This window comes from Fringilla coelebs (assembly GCF_963513975.1).
Source record: "Fringilla coelebs genome assembly, chromosome: 6".
In the NCBI taxonomy this organism is placed as follows: domain Eukaryota; kingdom Metazoa; phylum Chordata; class Aves; order Passeriformes; family Fringillidae; genus Fringilla; species Fringilla coelebs.
In genome coordinates this window covers 36,626,294-36,653,144 of record NC_140034.1, presented here as the reverse complement: position 1 = coordinate 36,653,144, position 26,851 = coordinate 36,626,294, and the positions used below count along the sequence as shown (strand labels likewise).

General features: G+C 39.3%; 1 protein-coding gene across 2 annotated transcripts; it reads left to right on the top strand.

Annotated features, from left to right (window-relative positions):
* The first annotated feature begins 74 nt into the window (after nucleotides 1-74).
* On the top strand, nucleotides 75-24,646 carry GANC (glucosidase alpha, neutral C). 2 transcript variants are annotated; one of them, XM_084208041.1, is made up of 24 exons: nucleotides 75-202; nucleotides 1,289-1,351; nucleotides 2,545-2,653; nucleotides 3,208-3,335; nucleotides 3,858-4,040; nucleotides 4,851-4,896; nucleotides 6,247-6,313; nucleotides 7,720-7,816; nucleotides 8,415-8,595; nucleotides 9,420-9,573; nucleotides 9,959-10,194; nucleotides 11,171-11,297; nucleotides 12,243-12,322; nucleotides 13,198-13,341; nucleotides 13,728-13,824; nucleotides 14,206-14,307; nucleotides 14,812-15,055; nucleotides 16,759-16,823; nucleotides 17,359-17,435; nucleotides 18,964-19,038; nucleotides 19,464-19,562; nucleotides 20,072-20,184; nucleotides 21,703-21,806; nucleotides 22,679-24,646. In XM_084208041.1, exons 1-24 carry the CDS (start codon nucleotides 174-176, stop codon nucleotides 22,786-22,788), a joined length of 2,730 nt encoding a protein of 909 aa, XP_084064167.1. In that variant the 5' UTR covers nucleotides 75-173; the 3' UTR covers nucleotides 22,789-24,646. The 2 variants fall into 2 exon arrangements, with proteins under 2 accessions (XP_084064167.1, XP_084064166.1); XM_084208040.1 differs by having other exon boundaries at nucleotides 19,449-19,562.
* The last annotated feature ends 2,205 nt before the right edge of the window (nucleotides 24,647-26,851 follow it).

Below are 26,851 nucleotides of genomic sequence, written 5' to 3'. Positions count from 1 at the left end.
GTGGGCCGGCGAGAGCGGCGCTGGGCGGAGCCGCTCTCTGCTTGGCCCGGGCTGTCACCGCCCCCGGGTGTCACTCGCCGGCCCGGTCGCGCCGGGAGCCCGTGGTGTTCCCCGGCTGGCGCGGCGGGTCGCCACCCCTTCTCTCGGCGGGGGTCCCTCGGGGCAGCTCCGCCATGGAGGCGGGGACGCCGGGGGGAGTCAGGTAACGCAGCCTGGGAGGCGCTTCTCGGCCGGCCCTCTCCTCGCTCCCGCAGTTGCTGTGGAGGCTCCACCAGTTTCCGCGGGGAGCGGCGGGGTGCGGAGCCGGCCCCATGCAGCGGGTCGGGGCTCGGGGGCGGGCGTGCGGGGCCGTGCCATGCTGTCCTCGCCGCCCTGCCCGGGCACAGCCTTCCCGAGGCGGAGCGCGGCAGCGAGCGGATCCGCAGCGCCTGGGGTGGTTCGGGCTGCGCCGCGTTCAGTGCGCCAACAGAGGCGCACGAACTTGGAGCAAAACCCGAAAGGACATACGTGTCTTCAATCAAAAATGGGAAGGGCTGAGTGATATAAATATACGGTCACTGTGAGATCTCAAATAATCATCGAGGACTTGTAATTGTGACTGAGCCTCGGTGGGTGCCGTCTGCATTTCCTATATTGCATGTGTGTAATGAGTATTCCATAAGCATCAGCGCTTCATTTGCCAGAACTAGTACCTTATTCCCTTCCATCTGTGTTTGAGCGCAGCATAATCTGGGAAATACTTTGATGATAGACACTACTGGCAGCCCATTTTCTTTCGGGCAAGTAAAAAATTTGCTGTTATCTAATAAATCTAAAAGTTACTTCAAGCCTAAGATAACATAGAGCTGTCAGCAGGACCATTGGAAGCCTCCCTCCTTTGTCGGTCCCACTGAAGGTGCAGTATTTCTTCTTTTCTGCCAGTCCTCCCCATTTCTCCATTCATATTACTGGAAAATAATAATTAACTGTAATGACTGCAGAGGGAGGTCTGGCTTCAAAATGCATAAGAATTCAGCTATGCTGAAATCCATCTCTGTTACTCATAGATTCAATAATTTCTCAAAATTTCAGGGTTCAAAAGGCAATGGTTCAGCATGAAACTAAATGTATAAGAAACTCTTCCCATATCTAAACACAGTAGTTCAAGGTCCATCACATTTTATGTTGGACCAGAATTTTCTGCACTGTTTTTAATCCTGACCGCTCTTGAAAAGGACCTCCATCATCTGATCATTCAGCAGGTGTGTGATTGACACATCTAAACACTTCCTTTATCTGCTCTTTCTAGTGTGCAAGATGAGGCTGTGGACAAAAGCAACTTTAAGAAATGCAACCAGATTGCTTTTTACAGGTATGGAGAATTGTAGTGTAGTTACACATCGACTTTTAATCACAGCAAGTCTGCTACTTTCAGAATTTATCTTCCAAAGGTGAGCATTCCACTTACCTATCAGCAAACAATAATCAGGGGACTTTAAAAGGTGTAGTCTTACACCCAGAATGTCTTCCGTTAAAGTTCAAAAGGATCAGTCCTCTCATCTGACAAAGCCCCAGCAATACTGTAATTTAAGTGCACTCAGATGCAGGTTGTTCTCTTGACATGGATGTTTCTTGACTATCTGCAGTTCAAAGCAGCAGAACACTCAGTAGAAATCATTCGTCTGTGAAAATAGCACGTGGGATTACAGTTCTGTTGAGCAAGTACCTTGGTCAGAATTCAGTGTCAAATCTAAATTCTAGCTCACTAGTCCCTTAAAGTTAACCTAATGCTAAGTCATATTTCTCATCTCATTTCTAACTGTGCTCTCGACCTTTTTCTTCCCTCCGTTGTGTTCTTTCCTGTGCTGACCGAAAGAAATGATTGCCTATTGTTACACCAATTAGTCGCTGACATATTTGGTTTATTAATGAAGAAGTTTGTCTTTAAGGTAGCATCCAAGACACTTCTCTTCAAATACTTCATAAAACCGGGTGTTGGCACAGAGAATTCTACAAACAGTTGAATGAGCCTTTATTTCAGGGTCTCTGACCTAAAAACATTATCAGGGCCAAAAGCTGTAGTTAAAACTCTGTAGTCATCAAATTTATCGAGAAACAATTTGCTTGGTGCACATTTGAAGGTTACAAATTACAAACACACAGTATTTCATCACCCCAGAATGTAGAAGGTGTTCTTTGGACATTACAGGGATATATGACAGATAATGAAAAACAGAATATTCAACTGAAATTTCAGGGATAAATGAAAACAATAATGGAATTGTACTCTAAGAACTGGACACTTGAGACTATTATTGTTAGAAAAAACCATATAGAGTGGTGATGGGTGAACCCCTCAACCCCTCTAACATCTCATTTGTGAGCATTTAGGTATGCTCAGAACTATATTCCTTCTTTTTCCTCTTGACTTAAAGTGCTAATAATTGTATTTGAAAAAGCTCAATAAAAAATGATTAAGTGAACATTTCTAACAGTATGATGTCCCTCTGTATGATATAAGCTATAAAAGCTAGGGAGACCAAAAATAATTTTCTGTCTTGACAGGCGTCAGAAACTTCTACGTCCTGGAAAATCCTTGTATCGAGTTTTACTGGATTCAGTCACATTAAGTGATGAGAATGTCAAATTCCAAATCATTCATGAGGAGAATAAGGTGAGATACCACACAATATAAGAGGGTGCTTACAGAAAGAGCAGTGAATATTGTCAACATGACCAATAATATTTACAGGTTTTGAGGTTCTTCAGTGATAGATATTTGAGAGGTAATGCAAAGTATCAGCCTAAATATGTCCTTACTAATCAGCATTTAACTTTTAAAAACTTAATGGCTATATGAAAAAAGAGAGTTCTGAATAGAATACTATTTTCCTGAAAAATATTTTTAATTCAGAGTTTTTGCCACTATTTCAAAATAGTAAGTTCTTTTTTTTAACGCTAGATATCAGATGCTTGAAGATAAAGAGTTCACTTAAAAGGAATTGCTTCTTCAAAGGGGTGAAGTATAGTTAGCTGGTGTAAATTCCTATGGATGATAAATTTTACTCTAACAATGCTAAAGAGCAATAAATCAGTAAGCAGGCATGTTTCGTTTTTTTCCAGACAGTAAGTGTTTGATGATGCTGTGTTAAAAATATTGATGTTGATGATGCTGTGTTAAAAAAGTATTTTTTATCCTTATGAGTTTATCTGTTTGTTTGCTCACAGGTTCTTCTACAAGTAGAAATTTATGAAATAGAAGGCAATATTTTCAGGCTTAAAATCGATGAGGCATCTCCACTCAGAGCAAGATACAAAGTTCCTGATGTTCTTATAAAGGAACCTACTACCCGGAGGTAAGTGATGGGTGATTTAACTGATGATGATTTAGCACCTCAGTATTTTACACAGCTTCCTCCTTTATATTACAGTACAGTTGTCCCTCTACAATATAAAGTTCCTGCAGGAAGAGAAAACAAAAATGCATGTGGTTTATTTACTTTCAAAAAATTATGTTAAATACTTAAGAAAGTATTTAAAAAATAGAGAAAGTTTTATCATACACATAAGAAACCTCAGCCTGTTTGACCCAATCAGAAAATAGCCTACTTGTTACAATGCAAAGTTTTTACTTAAGGCATTACCTGTTAATGTGAAAGGAGTGCAAGCTCTGGATAGTTTTCATGGCTGTTCTGTAGCCACTTTTTGCACTATGCAGTGAACCCTGAGCACAGCATGTATTTTTGGCCTTCTTTGGCTCAACATTAGCCTTGAGGTTTGTGTAATGTATGCAGATATTCTTAGCCCATCTTCTGTATCAATTGTTACTTATTTACAGTGGATTTCATATAAAGCTCTTTTTGCTTTTCATTTGCCAGACTGTTCATATCCCACGAGGAGGCAGGTATTTTGGTACTGTCAAGTGTTAATGAGGACTACAAACTTCAAATCACAGCAAACCCCTTCCAAGTTGAGCTGCAGTCCAAGGGTGAGACTGTTATGAGTGTGAATTCCAATGGTTTGTTGTATTTTGAGCACCTACAACCACCTCCCAGTGACAGGTACAGCATTTGTCTATCACATCATTTATATACTGGTTGTGCTGTAGCTGAAAATAAAGTATGGAATTGCAATTTCTGAAAGCCCTTATGCACTGAAACATGACTTCTCTTTTACTTCATAAGTACAGTAAATACAAGGAGAAATTTTAACAAACAAATTCTAGATCAATTAGCTGCAGACTCCTTAAATCCCTTGCAGCAGCCATGTGCAAAATGCTAACCTCATTTAATAGCCAATTCTGCAAAACACTAAAGTATCCTGGTACCCCTTGTCTTTCTTGGGAATGAGTGATGCTAGTATGATGAGGTTATTAGTTTCATATTTTTTCCCACTTAATTTACTCTTTAAGTGTTACTCACTAGAAGTCAAGTTTTGTCCAACTTGCAATGTGCCATATAGTTGTAAGATGTCATAGGTTAATCACACTACAAAGTGCTGGAAGGATGAGAAACCTCAATGCATGCAGGACATATGAATAGAAAACAGGGAGAGCAAATGAATTTCTTGTAGAGCATCATTTTAAACATTGAAATCAACAGAGAGCCCTTAGCAGAATGATAAAGTGAGGATCTTCTGGGCAAGTAAAAGGTTGATGCAGATAGAAATAAACATGAAAGGCCAAGTCAACCTAACTCAAGTATTGAGTGAAGGTTATTTTAAGGCATTGAATATTAAAATGATTTCCAAGTTTGCACCAAAAGTCTTACATAATGTTTAAAGCCATGCATGGTGCTATCATAAGTTTCTGTTTGAAATCCTTGCTTACGTTAACAGTAAACTGATTATTTCTATGTATTTGTTTCCATTAGAAAACCTACAGCACAAAATGAGGAGGCAGCAAGTGATTCCTCTAAGGTAAACCACACTTACTGCAATTCCAGCAGGATTATTTTGTAAAAGAAAATTAAATTACATGTTCATTTTGCCCTATAGTATGTTTACAAATGCAGTCCAACCATTTTCAAAAAGCACATGGTATAACACTTTGAGATATTTTACAAATTCATAGTTGAAGGAAGGTTTATATGTTTTACCATGTTTTAAAAGGCATCAGTCAGGTAGATTTAGCACAAAAATGGGTTTTTTTAGCCTTTTTAGTACTAATTTATTTCTCTTTTGTTCGTTTATTTGATCTGGAGTAGATGTGTAAAAGGGAGCTTTGTGGTGGTATTTGTAATTTTCAAATTCCCTGTTCATTGCAAAGAGAGTTTCAAAAGAACAAGACCTTTTTTATAACCGTCAAAAAATATGTCTCCACATACATTCAGGCTTAATACAGAAATAAAATTCTCTCTTAAAATAGACCAGGTCCTGGCAGTGCATAGAGGCACATAGCAGTTTTCCCAGGAGGCTGAGCTGTGTCTGGGATATAATTTTAGCCCCCTGCAGAGCAGATGACTGCTTACTCTGCCATCCTGTTATAAATGGCAGGAGCTGTGCTGCCTTCAGCATACTTATGTTTGAGCTCTGATTTCTGCCAGGGAAAGCACAAAGCTGCATCCACTTATTGTGAGATGAATGTAGAAAAGAAAACTAGGGAAGGCACTGCAAGAAGTATCAATTCTACGACAATGAATCACAGGACACAAGGAGGTTAAAAGTATCAGTTACAGACACTCCGGAGTGTCTGCAGAGCTTTTTCTGTTGTCTGACCTTTACTGTTTGGGGGAGTGAGTTGGTTTCTATTCTGTGTTTTTTTTCTGTTTGGGTCTACCCATGCATTTCATAAATTTATTCAACACCAAGGAGAAACACATTTTTCACAGTGAAAATAATCACTCACTGGAACAACCTTCCCAGGGATGTGGCATAATCCCATCATGGAAGGTTTTCAAGATTTGTTTGGACAGGCTGCTGGATAATCTCATCAAGGCTCCCTTTACCATTAAAGGGTGGACCACATGATCTTTTCAGGTCCCTTTCAAACTGGGCTATTCTATCATTCTGTGATTCTATCTAAGACCTCAGATATTACTTTTATGCTGTAGCAGACTGCTTGTGTACAACATATGCACATCAGTTCTTCAGTGTAAATTCATAGATCTGAATCTGATTTGTGGTTTTGATTTATTTATATTAGCCATATGTGGCAAACAAACAAAAAAAAAAAGCAGTATAACTCTCATGTGAATAAACATATTTGTCTTAAAACTACAGGATGTACACAGTTTCATTTGCTAGACTTAGCTATTTCTATTTGTACAGGAAAAACAAGAGGATCTAGGTCTCTGGCAAGAGAAATTTGGCAGTTTCTTGGACATCAAAGCTCATGGTAAGTCTCAGTCTAGTTCTGAAAACAGCTTTACTGTTTTGTATATAGCCATGTTAATTCATATTTTTGTCTGCTTTCTGTTTAGCTGCTTAATGTTTATCAATGTCCCACTTGCTCCTGCTTTTCAGTTGCCTTAACTTTGTTTTAATCAGAACTCAGTGATGGGTAACAATTTGACAAAAACTCTGCAAATATTCATTTGGTCTCTGTGTAAGAGGGAGCACATTAAATGTAATGCATTGCATCAACTCACTGTATGCCATTTCTGAGACAGCAATAACACTGTCTGCACTGTCTGACTTTTCATATATTTATATATATATATGTATCTTATACATTATTTCCTTTTCTTTTATTTTTTAGTGTTAATACATAACATTGACCTCACCTATAGTTTATTCTCATGACATATCAGAAATCATGATATCTAAGCATTAATAATTGTCACAAAGAAACTTTTTGAAGTGTGGAATAAAAAGGGGAATAATGAGCAATCTGAAGTGATAAAGACAAAGGTTATAGACACATGACAGCAGTAGCTCAAATACAATTTAAATAATAAATTACCAAAATAGATGATGATCAGCTGTCCATCCCATTGTATTTTTAATTAATTAAGTCGGTTGGCTTTGTCCATTACCCCTATCATGCAGACTTTTATAGTGACCACCGGCTGCAGTAAGAAGAGGGAAGTCTGAAAGCAATTTCTTTTGGTGGCAGAAACTTCCTCAGTTCACAGTCAAGACACAGAGGGCAAGAAGCTGTTACCCTTGTTGTTCATGCTATTTCTCATGTCTTAGGCCAGCATCATGTTTTTGTGTTTTCTGTGTCAGAGGAATAAAGTCCATATGGTCAGATTCTGATCCTGAACCCGGTGCTTGTCAGTCTGAAGGATCTCTGGTTGCCTGCCAAAAGTTGCTCTGGATTCAGTAGTGTGACAGGATGATATCACTGGTTGGGACTCTTGTGCATGCTACTCCCCTGGCTGAGGCTGAAGAGAAGACCAGTGGGAAACAGACAATTCAGATCCTGAAGTCCACTGTGCTGCAAAGTTTGGCTTTTAGGTACTGGGATAGAAACAGGAGATAATTTTAAGCAGTTTCACTACTGAATAAAGAAGTGACCCATGATTACATGGATTTAAGATTTTTTTCTGTTAAAGTGATTAATTTTATCTTATTAAGAAGTTCAAAATCAAAAGAAATATAATAAAATCTGTTTCAAACATTACCTCTGTAAAAGAGAAGTAATAATGGAAGTGAAGTTGAAAGGAAGCATGAAAGACTTAATTATTGAAACATTAAAAGCTATTTTCTTTCGGTTTATCCAGTTAGGTTGCTCTGCTTTATTCCTTTCAGATAATCCTAAGAACTCTGCATTCTCATCATTTAATATTATTTCCACAGGTCCTACTTCTGTAGGCATGGACTTCTCTTTACATGGATATGACCATGTTTATGGAATACCACAACACACAGAAACACTTCTTCTCAAAAACACCAGGTAAAGGTGTCAAGGCATCAGGTTGCTAGTGAATGCAGTGTCTTTTTTTTGTTTGTTTTGTAAGAGAGAGCTATAACATTGTATTAATAATTTAATCCAGACAAGAGCTTGAGATATGTGTATCATATAACGTATATTTTAGCTTAATATTTTAGTTAGTTGAATTGTAGCCCCTATCCAGGTGGAGTAAGGCATTCTGCTTTCCCTGGTGTGCAGTTTCATGAATGGCCCTTTCTGTTCTCTCCCTATATTCCATGCAGTTTTTTTCTGACTTCCAGGATTGGTCATGTTTCAGCAGAATTCATAAAAGAGCAATTCTATAGGAGGATGGGAGAGTTCAGAAATAATATTTTAGGATTTCAAGCAAACCCACAGTAGTCCCCCTGGCACCAAAACTCTTGTTTGCTTCAGATAGTGAGGACCAAAGCAAAGAAGCAGTAATCTAGGCAGTCCTTTTTTCAGCTCTGGATGCTAAACAAAAGACCAGAACACAGCACTCACTGGGTGTTCACCAGGTTTAGTGAGACAGCAATAGAATTAAAACTAGCCTAGTGCAAGATGCTTGCGTGTAACAAACACATCTGTTTGTTTGTCCTAGTGATGGTGATGCCTACCGGCTTTATAATTTGGATATTTTCGGCCACAAGATACATGACAAAATAGGTATTTATGGTTCAGTACCCCTTCTCTTAGCACACAAGCCTAACAGAACTTCAGGGATCTTCTGGCTGAACTCTTCAGAAACACTGGTGGATATTAGTACAAAGGCGGTAGCTGAGGTGAGAGTTATTCACTTTCCTCAGAGTTAAATTACAAAAGAAAACACTTCAGGACAAGGCCAATAGGAATTTAACACTATTGGAGATTTATCCTTTTCTCACTAATGAAGAATTGTCAGTCTCTTCCTCCTGTCCTCCCTATTGCTAAATTTGTTGTATTAAACTAAAAGAACAAAGAGATCACTCCTTTCAAGAGCCAAGTTATAGATTTTGTATCTTAACAGGTCTCAGGAGGAGACAGAGAGAAAATACGTAGAAAAAATCTACACAGATGTAGAAGGCAGAAGAAATGGTGGACAAAAATCTTGACATTCACTTGGATTTGAGAAATTTTTATGAGTGTTTAAATTCTTGGAATTACCAGAGATTTCTGCTTAGCAGGCTCATTCTTCTGTGGAATGTAATTGACCATGAAGAAACAAAAAATGTTAAGGAAAGGAACTCACTCTTGAAACACAGATATATGAATTCTGTTAAAATTGAAACAATGACAAGCACTGCATTATGTCGCTAATTTTATTTTTTTTATTTATGATATAGATATACTCAAAGATCCTACAGAAAATTCACAGTCCTTAATTAAGGAAATGCTTTAATATTTTGCCAATCATTACCCATTTTTTCTCATTACCTGTTACTCTACTTTGTGTAAGTGGTATGCAAGGTAAAGAATTTGTAAAGGCTATATAAGAAACATTCAGTGTGTATTCCTAATACCTGCCAGGTATGTGCTGGTGAATTTTGTGTGTTTCCCTATTTGCTCCTTCATTGAATAAAAGTTTGATAGAGAGAGAGATTCAGGTTTACCTTATTTTCCTTCTAAGCACACTCCATCCAGATCTGCTGCAGAGACTGCTAAGCAGAGAGCAGTGCCTCTAACTGATGTACGCTGGATGTCGGAAAGTGGCATCATTGATGTTTTCCTGCTGATGGGACCCACTTCATTTGATATCTTCAAGCAGTTTGCACAACTGACAGGTACTAACTCACATAATTGGAGTCAGAATGGCACACTTCACCAGGAGATTGTCTGAGGAACACGCTGTACCCAAGAGTGGGTCAATATTTACCTAGCCCATTGTGTGCAGGAGGCCAGTTGTTCCCAAACTGCAGTGTGTAGATCAAAGGCTCCTGCTTTGTGAAGACAGCCCTCTATCCTTGTTTTCCCTAGCATTCACAGCTGGTCAAACTTGCCTCTAATTGAGAAGCCAGCATAATCACTGCTATCTGAAACTGCACCCTTAGAGGAAGAGGTGAAACACAGGGGGCTAGAACTGTCAGTCGCTATCAAGACATACCACCTTATAATGTGGAAAGACTGAATTTATTGAGAGTTTTATCTTCATTCATATACTCTTTCTAGGCACTCAAGCCTTGCCCCCACTTTTTTCTCTGGGCTACCATCAGTGCAGGTGGAATTATGAGGATGAACAAGATGTCAAGGCAGTGGATGCTGGCTTTGATGCACATGACATTCCTTATGATGTCATATGGCTGGATATAGAGCACACAGATGGCAAGAGGTATTTTACTTGGGACAAAAAGAAATTCCAGAATCCCAGAAAGATGCAAGAACACCTCAGGAAGAAAAAACGCAAGGTAAATAATATTGCAGGAAGAAAGAAAAGATTTCTCAGTAATGTGAATCTACCCAATCTAGCTTTAAGCATGGTACTTCAGATACTGGAAACAGGTGAACTACAACAGAATAAATTGGACTGTGTTGCCATCTGGTGATACTTCCAGCATGCAAGCTATCTTGTTTAATTCATTTCCTCATACCCTTTTATTATTTAGTAGTTTGTTCTGTATCCTGGCAATCCAGCTAAATCTGCCCCACGTGAAACTCCATCTTACAGAAGCAGCTCAGTGCTGTCATTGATGAACACAGCAAAAAATCTTTCTTCCTAACATGAGCTTTCACCATTGATAGTTTCTGTGGTTGTTTCAGCTTTTCTTTGTGTTTATGTATTTCTGGTTTTGCAGCTAAAATATTTTCCTTGGAATTAATTACTGAGTTGTAGGATTGCTTAATGCTTGATCTTTGCCAAAAGTCAATGAACAGGAGATTGCTGAAACAGCATTCAAGTTTTATAGTCTCTCAATTGAAGCTATAGCTTCTGAGCTCTGCAGTAAAGCAGCAGAATGTAACTGCAAAACACAATACCTGTTGCTGTTGTATGATGCACAAACTAAAATGAATTTAACTGTCTTAAGGAGTATGATTTTAAGCAGGCATGTAAACACACAACTCAGATATTTTCCCTTTCACAGAATACAGCAGTGAATTAAACAGAATGTTTTAGGAGTTGGGGTACTTGCTTTTATCTGAAACAATGGCTTTTGTAATTTATTTCAGAAGGGTGAGTTCATGTATTCCTTGTAAATTTAGGTCCTGTACATATGTCTAACACAGTATATAAAAAACCTGGTATCTGCTTTTTAAAACTAGGGATACAGCTCTCTTCTTTACCTGAGATGAAGTCATTCTCTGCCTTTTAGCAAAAGTGAACTCTTACTGTTTTATTAAGCATAGCTGATGTTAATTATGTGTTTTATTTTCTTACCCTGGCAGCTTGTGGTCATTGTAGATCCTCATATTAAGGTTGATCCCTCGTATACCCTGTATGCACAGGCAAAAGAAAAGGGATATTTTGTGAAAGACAGAAATGGGCAAGATTTTGAGGGCATCTGTTGGCCAGGTAAAAAACACTGTGTCTTTATATTTTAAGCTGTTTATTTTAAAATTTTTGCAGAATAATTTAATTGGAATTCATGGAAGCAGAATTGAATTCTTATATTCCTTTCAAATTCCTTGCATTTGTTGTAAATATTAATAATTTTAATAAAAATTTAAAATTAATATAATTTATAATAATGGGGGAGGGTTGGTATAAGCATGTCCTGATTGCCTTAGCTGTATAGATTGCCTCTGTTATATCTATTGGATCTGCTGCTAGTCCCAGTGCCTAGAACTAAAAGAGTTGGATTTATTGATGAGAACAGCCATTCCTCTTCCCAACTTGTCTTGGACACAGAAATGCAGTCTGATCCATTGCAGTGAGCACAGTTTATGTAGGCTGGATGAAATTTAGTGAACCCTGATCCAGAAGACTTTGATTGAAGAGTAACACAGAGATTTGACATACTATGATTCATGAGATTTCATTGCAGGGAGACAAAGGAGGTTGTCGCCATTCTTTACAGACAGGAAGCCCACAGTCCTGGCAAAGGAGTGGTTATAGGAAAAATCAAGGACATATTACAACTTCTGCTAGCATAGTAGGATGTAGTTATTCAGCTTCTCAGTGACACTTTTCTGGTTGAGCTCAGAATACCAGTGATGTTGTCTTTCCCTGACTACTTGTTCACATGTGAACGCATTTGAAACTACTAGCAGACATCCTTAAATGGTGCTGAGCTTCAGACCTACCCTGAGTCTAAGTGTGTTGACCTTCACAACGTGGCAAGGGGTGTACTGAATTCCAAGTCAGCCTGTAATTTGGTCTTGACCTTTAATTTCAGAAAAAATGGCAACTACATTATTGCTGCCTGTGGAAACCATTGTAGCTTTAGGCCATTGTATTTAGGGGCAAAGACAATATTTTTAAAATCAGATAAATAATTGGGATCTCCAACATCCACAGGTTCCTCTTGTTATCCGGATTTCACCAATCCTGAAGTGCGAAAATGGTACGCAGATCAATTTGCCTTCAAAACATACAAGGTTTGTATTTATTTGCTCTGATCTCCATATCCCAGAAAGCCTGAAAAGGTAGAAGAGAGAAGATACTGTCTAAGCAAGTTGTTGGCCTTTGTAGCTCTATTATTGTGTATAGGAAAATACCTTGATAGCTGAAGTGCCATAGAAGGATTTTCTCCATGGACTTTTCTACACTGAGCTAGTTGGAAGCCATATGCCACCAGCGAACATGCACTCTTAGTTGCAGCAGTATAAGGGACAAACTGCAGGCATTTTAAGAACCCATAATCTAAAACAGCTGCTGCTATTCTAGCCTTCACTACCATGATAGCACACAAGGATTGATTGTAAGAGTGCACTCTCACAGCTTAGTCACTTCATCCTGACCTTCCTGCCTTGTGCTGGCTGACCATTGATGCACACCTCCAGTTCCCCTCACCCTGCTTCAAAGTTCTGGTTTGCGGTAGAGTTGTTGAAATCACTTCCCTAGTAGGCATACATAGTAGATATTTCCCATGCTGCTTCTTCTCTCCAGCTTTTACCTCTGGCCTTCCCTGATTTTTCCTTATGGCTGTTTTATACTTCTCTTTTCCCTGCCTCTTTCCCTCACCAGAAAGCAGGAATAGCAAGTGCCTACTGCTATAATTGCCTAGTGCAATTCTAAGAATTGCAAAGGTCAAGTGGGCTTGTAGGCTGCTACCCTGACTAGAAGGGCCTCTGAGAGGGATGAGATGAATGACTGGGGGCTTTCAAGTGACCTGAGAAGTGTAATTACCAAGTCTTGCTTTTGTGCTGCTGTTTCTACTCATACCCCAGACTGGCCTGACACCCACTTGAGATAAACACTCAAAATCACAGGATTGACTCTGTCATGACCTAATTGAAGCCCTGTGTCACAGGCATCAACCAATATCCTCTTTGTATGGAATGATATGAATGAGCCTTCAGTCTTCAAGGGGGCAGAACTAACAATGCAGAAAGATGCTGTGCACTACAACAACTGGGAGCATCGGGACGTACACAACCTCTACGGATTCTACCAGGTAGAGTATCTGGAGACACAAACTGCAGTTATTCTCAGGAGTATGTGTGATGTGGTACTTCACACAGTAGTAGGTATTCTATGACCTTCATCAAGGCCTGAAACTCGGCTGGATATTGCAGTATTTGAAATAAACTGTGGTTGGTCACAAGAAAATGTGACATCATCTGTGCCTTACTACCATAGTGGTGTAAATTACATTGGCTGTGACTATTGAATCTTTTTGTTCACATATTTTCTAATAAGAACATGTTTTTTAATAATAGGTATTATTTCTGGGAACAGAATTGTCTTAGTTTTTCTGCCTTAGAAGGGCTAAAAAAGCAATGTAGAAAGTACCCTAATTAAAGAGTTTGTCTTCCTGACTTTTCTATTCATGATTTTCAGCAAATGGCAACTGCAGAAGGACTCATCAGACGTTCTTCAGGAAAAGAGAGACCGTTTGTCCTCACAAGATCTTTCTTTGCTGGATCACAGAAGTATGGTTAGTAAGGATTAGCTGGATGCCTTCCTTGCTGCTTTATTCTTTTAAGTTTGATAGATAGTAGTCTAGAGAGGACAGAAGCTGTCTTAGAAATACTGATGTGGTAAGCTTGTAAGAGTAGAAGTATTAAAAAAATCAGGAGAGGCTGGCAAGGTGTGTATGAGTCAAAGGTAGAACAGCAACCTGTGTCCTGTGATAAATCAATACCTGTTTTTATTGCCTATTTCAGGAGCACGCATGTATAAAGAAAAAAAAAAAGGTGCAATGTACAGGAATTCCAAAGTAGTTCATGATTATTCTTGTCTTCTTCCCTTAACTGCAAGCATAAACAGAGATATACATTCAATTTTCCTGCATAATCCTGAAACTGGGTATTTGCAGGGGCAGTGTGGACTGGAGACAACACAGCAGAGTGGAGTTACTTGAAAATATCCATTCCAATGCTTCTCACCATCAACATGGCGGGGATTTCCTTCTGTGGAGGTAATGTGTTTCTCACTGTGCATAAATGGTGTCACCAAGCTTGTATTCCCAAGGTAGGCTTCAACACAGATGGCGGAAAGCTCAACAGCCATCTGCACTTCCAGGTGGTTTCGCAGATTAGTCTGGTTTCAGAAGCCTGAAACCTGGCTCTCACCATCATGTCTCCACTAAGTTTTGTGCAGTGTTTCTGTCTCATCTGGAGCAGCAGTCCTCGGGTTGTGTTCTGTTTACAGGGTCACTGTGACAGTGCTCTGTCCCTGGGAAAATCCCTCACTTAGCCTTCAAAACCTGTCTTGAAGTTTTGGTTTTTTTTCCAAAGCATAACATGTTGCACTGGTGTTTTACTCTTATTTGGACAAGCAGCTGCCCAACAGCTGAACAGAACAGTGAGCAAACTGTGAAATGCATGGATTTATACACTTGGAATGTTTGTTAGAGGAGAGCATCCCATTTTCCGAGCAATCTCCAAAACTGTGTATTTTTATTTGTCTGCGCAATATCTAGCTGATGTGGGAGGGTTTATTGGAGATCCAGAGCCAGAGTTACTTGTTCGCTGGTATCAGGCGGGAGCCTACCAGCCCTTCTTCAGAGGTCACTCTAACATGGAGAGCAAACGGCGCGAACCGTGGCTCTTTGGGGAGAAGAACACCCAGATCATCAGGAGAGCCATTAGAGAGCGCTACGTCCTCCTGCCCTACTTATACACTCTGTTCTATCGGGCACACACGGCGGCTGAACCGGTCATGAGGTAAGAGCATGAGCCAGCGGGCCGAGAGGGTATCTGCAGGAGCTTACTTGGAGAAGGGAGGTTCAATTACCACCTCTTAGTTTTGTAGTTACTTATTTGACTATTAAAAGGGACAAAAGTTCTAATACTGAATTCTCTTTTCATGCATTCTGAGAGCTTTGTTAGGCTCTCAGAGGAAGATTATATTCTGAGTTTTTTCCCAAATGACACCTGGAACACACTCATTCAACAAACACATTGCAGTCTTTGAACTTTTTAGAGTAGTCTGGGCTTCAAACTTTTCATCATGAGAAAGACCATCACATAGTAGTCCAACCAGTACATAAAACAGTACTTAATGGACTGTGAACTTGTTGACCTAGAAATGTAAATGCTGTTTTGCCTCTCATGAAAATATTTGTTACTGCTTAACTGCTATTGTTCTAAAATCTTATTTCATATTAATAGTTTGATCACGTTTTTCTGCAGTATTGCTTAGTAATCTAGAACAGAAATGAAATTACAAAATAAAATATTTGTTCTGTTGCTCGCTAACCTCTTAAAAATGTACCTCTGTGGAACTGAATGCAGCATTTCTTTTGGGAAGAGATTAATGTCATTAATCTCCCTGGTATAGATTATAATCTATCTGTGTTTGTTTGTAGTATAATCTGTGTGTTTGCGGTTGCCCTAGAACTGTTCTTTTGCTCACACTTGCCTTTATATTTTGTTATGCAGATACATCTCATAAGTTTTAAAAACATATAGGTCTTTTTGACAAGGGTTGAGTGGTTTGAGTTTTGAAGATAATTTGCATTACAGACATAGTAGTGTGAGTGTTTGTCTGCACGTATGTAGGTGTAAATGCACCTGTTTTATGCCCTGACAGAGACAGTAAGTTTCTGTCTTTCTTGAAATGAAGCTTTTGTTGGCATGTGAACTGCCCACAGTATTAAATCACACTCCATTGTGGTAAGTTTGCTGCAGTAGGTACAGAATTAGAGGGGAAGTGTATTTTTCCTCACTGAGAAAAGCAGAATCGAAAGTGTGTCTCATGAGCAAACACACTAGCAGCAGGACTGTAGTGAACAAGTGGATGCCTGTGAGTGAGCAGGTGAGCCAGGCTTTTGTGTAAAGAAACCCAGACTGTCTCTTAACAAGCTATTGTTGTCATAATCTCTCAAACTTTAAATATACACCATCTGTTCCATAACCAGATGGTTATCACACTACCCTTTTTTGAGAAACACTAAAAATGAGCTTCTGGTGCAAGTTTTTCAGGTTTGGCCAGGGCAAGATCTTCTATAAGCAGCAGGGAGCTGTTGAGAACAGGAATGACTGTGCTGCAGGGACTAGCTCATCAGGGGCCAGCATTTCTGGTAGACTGGGACACAAAGGCTCGTTCATCTCTCCTTTGATAGAAGGAAGGTTGATGTAGTGCAAGGTTGTAAGGAAGAAGGCAGGAGGGAAGAAATCAATGCCACAGATGTAAAGATAGGTATACTGGAGTGTCTTAACCCATACTGTACTGGGGACTCTCAGCAGGGGCAAAGTGGCACTTTGAGTCACTGACACAAAAGAGAACCTTGCCCTATCTTCAGTTCGTCATAACTGTGCCTTGTAAAGAGAGGGAGAAAATGGAGCCTGAAAATGCCAGAAAGACTTGAACAGGTTGATTGGAGAGGAAAAATGTAACTGAATTCCATTATCTTTCTGTTCTACAGGTCTCTCTGGATAGAGTTTCCAGGGAAAATGGAAACTTTTGATGTGGAAAATGAATACATGCTGGGTAAGCATGTACTTAATCCCTGAAATTTGAGTTAAATATTTTTCAGGTGTTGCATGCGAAAAAGAAAACATGAAAACGCTGCCCAGGACTTAAAAAAAATTATAATTGAATATAGAACTTGAGACCTCTTTAAGGGACCTACTTTTAACAGCACTTTGAAAACAGAGGACACAGGAGATGCAAAAACTCAGTTGTATCTCACTTGTCACTTTTAAAAAACATGATTGGTTTTGACCTGAAACATCAAGTTCAGTGGAGCAGCTAAGATCACAGTCTGCTTCAAAAATGGCACTAGTAAACAACTGCCACCCAAACATGATTGGTTTGTACTGTGCTATGGCTGACTGCTGAAGTCAGTCAGCCATCAGCCCAATACACAAGCCATTTTCTTCAGCAGAAAGTGAACCTAAGCATATGACATGCCCAAGCAAGCTCCTGGAATGGCTGTGGGAGGTTGACAACCCTGGAGCACACAGGTTCTGCTCTGGGGAGAGGCAGCCTTGAGGACCATAGCTGTGTTTATGTTTTTCTCCAGGAAATGCTTTGTTGGTGCATCCAGTCACAGAGAAAGAGGCCAAGACAGTGACAGTTCTGTTTCCAGGGTCAGAGGAGGTAAGGATGTATATGAATTGCTCAACTGTTCAGCTCAAAGAAGTATTTTATGCAGAAATCTTCCAGCTCCCTTTCTAATAACTGCTGAGCACTACTGCTGGGGCAAGTCTTGGCTGGCCATGCTGTGCCACTCTGAGCCCTTCCTTCCATCTTGATGCCTTGCTTGCTTGGCTCATAGTTAATTTGCTTTCTTGCTTTTCCACAACCTGCTGCACAAATTTCAAGTCACCTACAGTTTAAATCTCCCTTCAAAGCTTGCTTATCAATCACCATGAAATAGCTTCCCTGCATTGTCAATTTTCTTTTTACATGTATTTCTCTTGGGGTAAAACTTCTCATTTTATGTAGAAAAAAAAGGGAACTTTGAAGAAAGGTCAAAAGGAAATCGGAAGGATACTGTGGGGAGGGAAATTTTAACAAGACAAGCTTCAGTAGCCTGGGACATGTATATCAAACACTGACTCACACAGAGAGTAGTTCCTCTCTGAAGTAAAGGTATTTATCCACAGGATGGCACAGTGGTTCACTCCTACAAAGGGCATTTGGCTACAGCAGCTGAAGTGGAGGAAGGGAAATGATTTGAGGAAAATAGTTGCTAAGGGAAAACTTGAGACTCTGTAGAGTAAGCAGAAAAAGGGAGTGTATGAGACCATGCAGAGCCTTGTGACTCCACTAACTGAGAACAGTTAGAATTCTTCTCAGTTTAAGGAGAAAAACAGACTAGGCTCTCCAGACAAGTTAAGGAAAATACTTTTATCAAGATCTCTGTGGCAATTGAGTGTTTGGCACACTTAAAGTACTTAAACCTGCTACTAAGTGTGGTGCATGGGAGATTCACCTGCAGCTCTCTTTTATCACCTGTTATTAGCAACTTTGTTGTTAATTTGCACTTCAATATAAACATGCTTTTTCCAGAATGAGAGTTAAAAAAAAATTTCAAACTGTTTCATTGTTTTGTGCTTCCAGATGCTTTAAGACATACAAGACATTATGCAAACTGTAGAAAAGGTCAGATTATTTTTGTGCTTCAAAAATTACTATTTATTCTTTTCATCCAGAAGGTTATTTAATTTGAAAAGTAAATGCCTGTGGATGCTATGGGACAGAGAGAGAGAAGCAGCAAGCGTTTCTCGCAGTGGCTTGTGAGACCTTTTAGGGAGTTGTAAGGATGTGATAACTCTTTAAGTATAAACAATCTGCAGGTGGTGTTTTACTACTTCATTTTTCTGTTCCTCTCGAGGACAGTGTATGAGAAAGGTGTTTTTGTTAAGTAGCCAATCAAACAGAGTGTATCGTATCACTCTATATAAACGGCGGGGTTCTCTGGAATAAAGCCTTCTTTGCTCTTTCTACAGTACTGCCTCTCGCCTGTTCCTGTGCCATTCTCAGCGCAAGAGGGACAAATGCTTTTTCTTGCCTATCAGATAGGGTGTTAGGAATACTGACAAATTAAGGAGAATAACTGCATCTACAGAGGGAACAGATTTTGGCGTATGTGTCATGCTCATTGTTATTTCATTTTTTCTAGATTTGGTATGATTTCAGAAAATTTAAGCGAGTGGAAGATGCAGGCACAGTGAAGATCCCAGTAACACTGGAGAATGTATGTTTTTGCTTTAAAATTCTACTTTCATGGAGCAGAAGAAAAACCCCAAGCTTTTGTTTTGTCAATATTCAGAATCAGAAAAGTTACAGTTCAATTTCCTTGTAGAAATGTAATCCAAAATAGCTTTTGTATAAAACTCCCACCTCCTCTGTTGTTAGATTAAACCCTTCTGTGTCCTGGTGATAAAATGAGGTGATATAACGGTTACTTTTCCATGCAAAAATTATTTTGCTTATATACATACAGAAGTTTTATTCTATTACCATTGTTAGTTGAATTATTTTCTTTATATATTTGTGGTAAAAGTTCATTTCTAAGTTGAGCAAACTTCTGTTATCTCTGATCCTTGTTAAAATTCCATTATTGGAGTGTGGGAACCTTTTTGCCCTGGCTTTGTGTTTTTGCAGATTCCTGTATTCCAGCGGGGGGGTACTGTGATACCTCTGAAGACCTCAGCTGGAAAATCCACTGAATGGATGATAGATATTTCTTATGAGCTCCACGTGGCCTTAGATGCAGAGGTACGCTGGGATAGTGTTCCCTTTTTACAAGGATGTTTTCTACTCCATCTGTCCTTTGTAGGCCCCTGCTGCCTGTTTGATCAGCACAATGGCTCTTCTCCACTTGTGCTGTTTGAGGGGACTCAGACCTCTTCCCAACCATCCCCTCTAAGCATGACTATCTGAGCACAGCAGAGCCAGAATAGTTTTCTGACTTTTTTCAGCCCTTGTCTAGTCCCTTGGAGGAAGGAGCAGAGAATGAGCAGGCCACAAACTTCCTTTTGGACACAGAGAGGGAACTTCCTACAACTGTGCTAATAAAGAGGTGACACATGGCATCTGCGTCAATTTACAAAACCAGGATGTCCAGCACTCTCACAGCTAGATTGCTTGAGCCTTCCAGGGATACAAGCTGCTAAAGAAAAATAAACACACATCTTCAATATGAAGCATAACATATAGTGAGACAGTTTAATTATTCAATAGTAGAAGCTGCTGTTAATTTGTGCTCTATCTGGTGTGTTTCACAGGCCTGTGCCATAGGTGAGCTCTACGTAGATGATGGGCATTCATTTCAATATCTCCACAAGAAGCAGTTCCTGTTTCGGAAATTCACTTTCCACAAGAACATTCTCTCTTCCAGGTAACAGCAATTATGGACAAAAGCCACCAACACACTGACACTGGAAATGCCTGTTCTAGTTCATGAGGCCTTCTTACAAATGTAGCAGTATTAGTCTCATCTATTGCTTAGTGAAGTCTGAAAGTGAGCACAATCTGTCATAAAACTGCAGAGGTAAACAGTGTTCTACATAAGTCTGAAGGCAGTGACACATGAAATACTGAGCTGTCTCATATTGTTTCAGTCTAGTCAAACTCAGGATTCTGCAGATTGACACAAATATAAGGTCAGTCATTAGAAAGAGTACAGCCTATCTGAGAGACAAAAAAGATACATCAGGAGATTTGCAAGTAGGCAAAACCTGGAGTGTTTGTATTTTCTAAGATTTGTTTTCTAACGTAATCTTTACTGAGAGGGTGGTCAGTCACTGGAACACGTTCCCCAGGGAAGTGGTCAAGGCATGAAGCCTTTCCTAGTTCAAAGCACATCTGGATGATGATGCGAGCCACATGGTTTAGGTTTAGGTAGTCCTGCAAGGAGCAGGGAGTTGGCTTGATTCTTATGTGTCACTTCCAACCTGAGATACTCAGTGCTTCTGTCTGGGAGCCAAAATCACACCACTGCAGTCTCCCAAAGTAATCAACCAATTCACGATATATATTAGCACAAAGAAAAGCACTTGAAGGGAGGCACAAGGGAATAGCACCTGCAAAGGCTCAGTGACAAAACCTAAAAGCCAAAGAGATGCCAAATATGTCACTATAACACTTTTACTGTTGAGGTATATTGCACAGAGGGCTATGTAGTGCATAAATGCTGATTCTACAGGCATTTTTTAGTCTTTCAGGCTTCAGAAATATGCAGGAGTTGATCCTAAAGCTACAAAATTTAAAACAGAGCAAAACTAGCTTGGCTTGTATAATGTGGTTAAAAGTATACTTCAGATCTCTTTATCTGGAATATGAAATCTGAAAAGCTTAAAAATTCAGGATGGGAAAGAAAAATGTTGCTAAATTGCGAGCAAATCTAGATGTTAGAAAAAAAGTCATTTTGAGATGAATAACATCCTGTTCATTTAAAAATAGGTACATTTTGATTTGATTTGAGGTTTTCTAGAGCTTTTTAATAAGAAATGAATTAGTTACAAAATTAAACATAATTTTGTCTCAGATTGAAATATCTCACTTGAAAAAAATGTTAAAATTTAGCTTTACATTTATATTTAGGAGTTTTGACTACTGTTTTCTGAAAATCCACTGGTTTTTCCACCTGAACTTTTCTGGTTCTCAAAGCCATGCTTTTTGCCATAAAATAGCTTCTCAAACTGTTTTTCTTCTGACTGTGAAATCTGATATGCAGTGAAAAAATCAGCTGACAATGGGGGAAAGTTTTACTTGTTTTTAAGAGAAAGGTAAATAGAAGAAAGGAAACCAGTATAGGGAGCTTTCAGGATGAGACTGAAGTAATAATATTTGTGTGATACTGAATTTATACTAATGGAAAGAAAGTGATGTATATGAAATTATTTTCTTTTTTCAGCTGCGTAGATGAAAGCGGACAATACCACACTACATGTGTAGTTGAACGGGTGATAATTCTGGGATTTGGAAAGCAACCCACTTTTGTGACAGCCAGTGCCAAGGGTAATGAGTTGACTTCTACTTTACTACATTTTTTTTCAAATTCTGTTGCTCTGCTGCCATTCACTAGAGGTGTCAGACTGACAGGTCTGCAGAAGTGTTACAGCTAAGGAAGCCTCTTTGTTTAGCTTTCTTTGTTACTTTTTTATATCGAGGACAGAATTTAGTGAAAGGAGCCAGGAGCTATTTCCCACTAATACTGAAGAACACTGACTTTGAAAGGTGATAAATACATCAGTAAATGTGGTTTGGAATGAACACATTCAGACAGCATTGTCCTGCACAGAGCATGAGCAGAGATGGCACTTCAAATGAAAGCCCATTTGCTCGGGTCTGTTAAGCTGCCTAGTCTAGAACAGGAAACTTGCAGACAAACACAGATTTACTCTTCTGTTTCCAGGCTCATCCAAAAGGTCTGGAGTTCCTGACTATATGGAGATCTCTAGAAGTTGTGAGGTATCCCATAGGGATAGGCAATAGCAGCTACAGAAAGGGCTTACAATTTCTGGTTGCTTTCCAAGCATGTCCCTTCACTTTGAGAGTCATGGAGAAATGGACTTTCTGCCTCCACCTGTCAAGGATGCCTGGAGGAACACCTGTGCAATAACCAGGGTGATTTTTTTTCAGAAAAATTCTTGAGTAGTTCCATAGTCTGATGTACCATAGTTTGAAAGATCAGATTAAAAGAAAGATTTACTTTCTTATTCCACTGCATTCTTATATGTGTGCTGGGAAGATTTGACTTTTGTTTTTAAATCAATCCTTTCCATCAGTGGCAGGGACAGTTAGAAATAAAAACTGTAGAGAGTCACATGTAGCTGTGTTTCAGAAGAATTCTTCTTAAATTAAATAGAAAACTCTCTTGTCCTGTTCAGATGGGAAAAAAAAAGAAGTGGTTTTCACATACGATACGAAGACCTCTGCACTGACCCTGGAAAACTTAGCCCTGAGTATTGATGCTGACTGGGAGATCTGTATCAGCTGAAAGAAGACACAACTTCTTCAGAGAAACTGTCCATTGGCAGGCTGAGAAGAAATAAACTGGGAGGACTTCAGACGTTCACTTGAATCCAATTAAATCAACAAACATATTTTCCACCTACACATCCAAACTAACATTTCTTACAGTTTTTCTTTTAAAGCACTAATTTGGACTTGGATAGATTTTCTGTTCAGCAAAAGTAACAGCACTAGAATTGTACCTTTGGGGAAATAAGCTAAGTACTATTTGCATTAGGCTTGCTTCAGTTAGGCATTAAACTTCAGTTCTGCCTTCACTTGCAATAAGGAATTATGAGTTGATGGGGTGAGATTGTGGCTTGTTGGCACAGGCCTCAATGTAAGTATTTGAAAATCACACTATTCAGAAGCTGGAGCACTTGAGGAGATCTGGGCCGGTTCAGCAAGCAGCATCAGCAGGTATGACACACAGAGGTTATCACCCGAGTTCTGCCTGCCAGCTGCCTTCTGAAAAAAAACACAGAAGGAGCCACCCAGTGTGATCACAGACACTTCTGCTTTCCAGTCCTTATGGCAATGGAAAATTAGCTGGTCTGCACAGGAAAGTAAACAGCAGGCTGGGCAAACAGCTCAGGCACTGGAGGAGAGGGTTGGGTAGCTTCTGCCAGTCAGTTGTGCAAGAGTAGAAGACAGTAATGTGGTGGTGCAGAAGGCTCCCTAACAGCCAGCTTTGAAACTTGGATTTCAAAAAGGCACGGGTCTTCCACTGGTGTAGGATAGCAGCTATACTCACACAAAAAGCTTTTCCATGTTCCTGCTCCCCTTTATCTGCAAGTACTACTTAAAAAAAAAAGTTTTCTGTTAGGAAAGAATTGGCATTGATGATTGATTGTCATTGGTTAAAGCCAGCCCAGTGAAGGAGCTATGTTATTCCAGATCTTCAAAGTCCTGCCAAGTTTTGGCTTCCTTTAGAAAAGTTTTAGTCATGTCATTTTTTAGTATCTGGCTGAGATTTGAGCTGGGCATTTATGAAGCAGAATTTAATTTTAATGGGATTAATTCTGCATGCAGGCATCCCACTTTCGGTTACAACTCAGCCAAATGTTCCCTTGCCTTCTTTTCCCACTCTCTCTGCAAACAGAACTGGTGTGTTTTGATGCTTGCTTTGCTTGCAAAACAGAGACATCCTGAGTCTCACATCCATTACATCCTGCCTGTTCCCTCAGGCTTTTCCATCTTAGGCATCTTTCTTCTCAGGCTGCCATTGCTCCACAGGGTTTGTTTACCCTTTCCATTTGCTAAACTTGTCAGCTATATTATTTTCAAACCAGTTCTGCTTTGAGTCAAATCTGAACATGCCGTCAGTTGGGTTTCTGGTTTTTCTGGATTTCTAGTTTATTTAATTCCTTTTAGTAAGATAAGGAAGTATTTTCTAAAAACATCAGTAAATTAACTCGTAGGAAACAGAGAAGGATGGTCACCATTTTTGCCAGCTAAAGGCAACATAACATTACTAATCCCCCTGTCATTCCCACCTGCTGCTGTTTGTCCTCTGCACGGTAGATTTCTGGGAACAGCAAGCATGAGAGCAAAGTGAGTGCTTTTGACTACTTAAAGTGTAGTTTGTTCCCCACCAGAGCCTTAGCTTCCTTCTTTTTATTCTGCAGAGCTATTTGTCAGCACCTTCCAGGAACAGTGTGAGCCTCCACTCCAGGAACCAGCAGCATGAATACTGTTGTGCTTAATGCAAATGTGTTAATCCAGGTAGAACAGCAGCAAACAGATCTTTTGCAACTGTGAAAAGAGAGACAGACCCTATTTTTCTATCAACTTCTAAGCTTTGACTGATGATTTCTTACAATGTTTAAGCATAGCAATGCTTCTGACAGGATATAGTTATTGTCTTGGGTAATTTAATAAAATATTTTAACTGCTATTTCTCAAATTGGAAAGTGAAATAAAGTATTAATGAAGCAAGTTACATGCCTTTTTCCTTCCAGCCTTCTTTCTACTGCTAAGAATCACTAGTGAGTATTCTTCCAAGGGTACCTGGTTAATGTGAATGACTTGCCTTTATTCTCTGGCCCTCAGTAAGATATCTGCACCATAGTAAGTACTCATGGGTCAGATTTTCAGTGGTATGAAGTTCCCAGCGTCTGTGGATTTCAGTAGCAATTAGTTACTGAAAACCTTAGCAACTGGGTCTTAAGATCTGATAAATTTCAAAGAATATGATTTACATTGCTGTCTGTAGTAACTCACATTTTTTTTCACATATTTATGCCATAAATGAAGAAATAAATTTTTAGTATATCTTTATAAAAGAAATAATTTAGTTCAATTAGTGAAAACTGGAGAGAAAATTTCATACAAATTAAATAGCAATATTAACATTTTAGATTAATTCACTAAAGATTAGTTCATTGTTACTGTTGAACAGGTCAGCTATTTGAGTACTTCTGCTTGCAGAAAATTCCATCACACACAGGATTTAATTCCTGAGTATTTGTTTTGCTTTTAGTATTAGACAGCACATCCATTCTCCTCTATGGAAAATTGTGTTTATTTAAAGATGCCATTTGTCTTTTACTAGCAGCTCCTGTAAAAAAGACCAAATGCCTACATAACAAACCCATCTGTCCAGTAAGAAATAAGAAGAGCACAAATTGTATTTTAAACAGATGTAACTCCTGAACATGCCTAAAGAGCAACATTGGTGTAGAAGTGAGAAGTGCATGTCCACCTGCCATTCCGTGTGCAAGCACTGGCTGATCTGTTAGCTCTAGCAGTAGCAGCAGGTCATACTCTGGCACTTGCTGACAATCTCAATTTAAAAAAAAACAAACCACTGCTAATCATTCACATGATCCTCCCCAGCAGCCCACAAAGAATTTCTCAAATGTCATACCCCTACAATTCTTCCAGAAACAGAGCTCTGTATATAAAAGGTGCACTGGGCAGGGAGGGAGAATGGGAAAGAAAAAAACACATGCACTGGCTGCAAAATGAGCACTTTACTGAGCTGTGCAGTGAAAGGCCCTTGCGTCTATTTGCCTGTCTTGCAAAGAGTGACTGACAAGCTGTCCTGCAATGTAGTGTCAAGTATGAGACTGCAATCCTAGCATCTAAATGTAAGGAGGAAGTCATCAATTCTGCATCTGAAGAATCTACCTTAAAGCAATTGCATTCCTATTTTCACAAATGCTTGAATCTGTCTTTTTCAATTGCCCTGTTGGTGCAAGAAGGCTTGTAGTCATGATAAAAAGAAAAATATTTAGGCCACTTAAATGGCCTAAAACACTGATGATTAATATTTCTAGAGGTTAGTCAAGCTTGCCAACTTTATATTACCGCCTTTAAAAGTTTTTCCAGGGGACTTTTCTTTAATGACCTGTAGAGTTTGTCCACTATATTGTTGATTTTAAATGTGTAAACTGAGCAAATAGCTGAGAAAAAAACCCCATCAGTGCTTTGGAAAATGCCATAGCCCTAGGCCAGAAGGTCAGCAATGTATATGTGAGCCAGAAATAAGTATCATTAGGCAAAAATAAAACTGATGTCAACCTGTGATTGAAGACTTCCCAATAAAGAAAAATCAAAGTATTACGGTGCTTTTCTTGACATATAAATATTGTCACCTTTTAAAGAACTGGGTTACAGAGAAAAGCAATATGTGTTTAGATTTTTGCTCACAGAGGCTGTGAATTTGTCCCTTATCCCACTGTTGTATGAAAAATACATGTGTAGAGTTCAGATGTTTCCTTTAACTTTGGTATATATCCTAACACACAGAGAATAGCCCAGCTTCCACACTAGGCTCTATAAACTTTTCAAAGTTTACCCAAAAAGTTGGTTTTTTTTAAAGTTAGCTATTGCAAGGTGAATCTTAGTGTTGCCAAGCTGCTCTCCAGAGGAACCAAACCTAGCTGGAAAGTGACCTGACCTCAGCAGCATCAAATAGCTCCTTTTTCACCATTAGAAGTGTCTGCCGATCATCTTCTCTAGTAGCAAAAAATTGTCTCTATCTTTTCTGCCACAAAGGGTAGAAAGAAGTCAAGTCCAACAGTTCTTTCAGTAGTGTCAGTGCC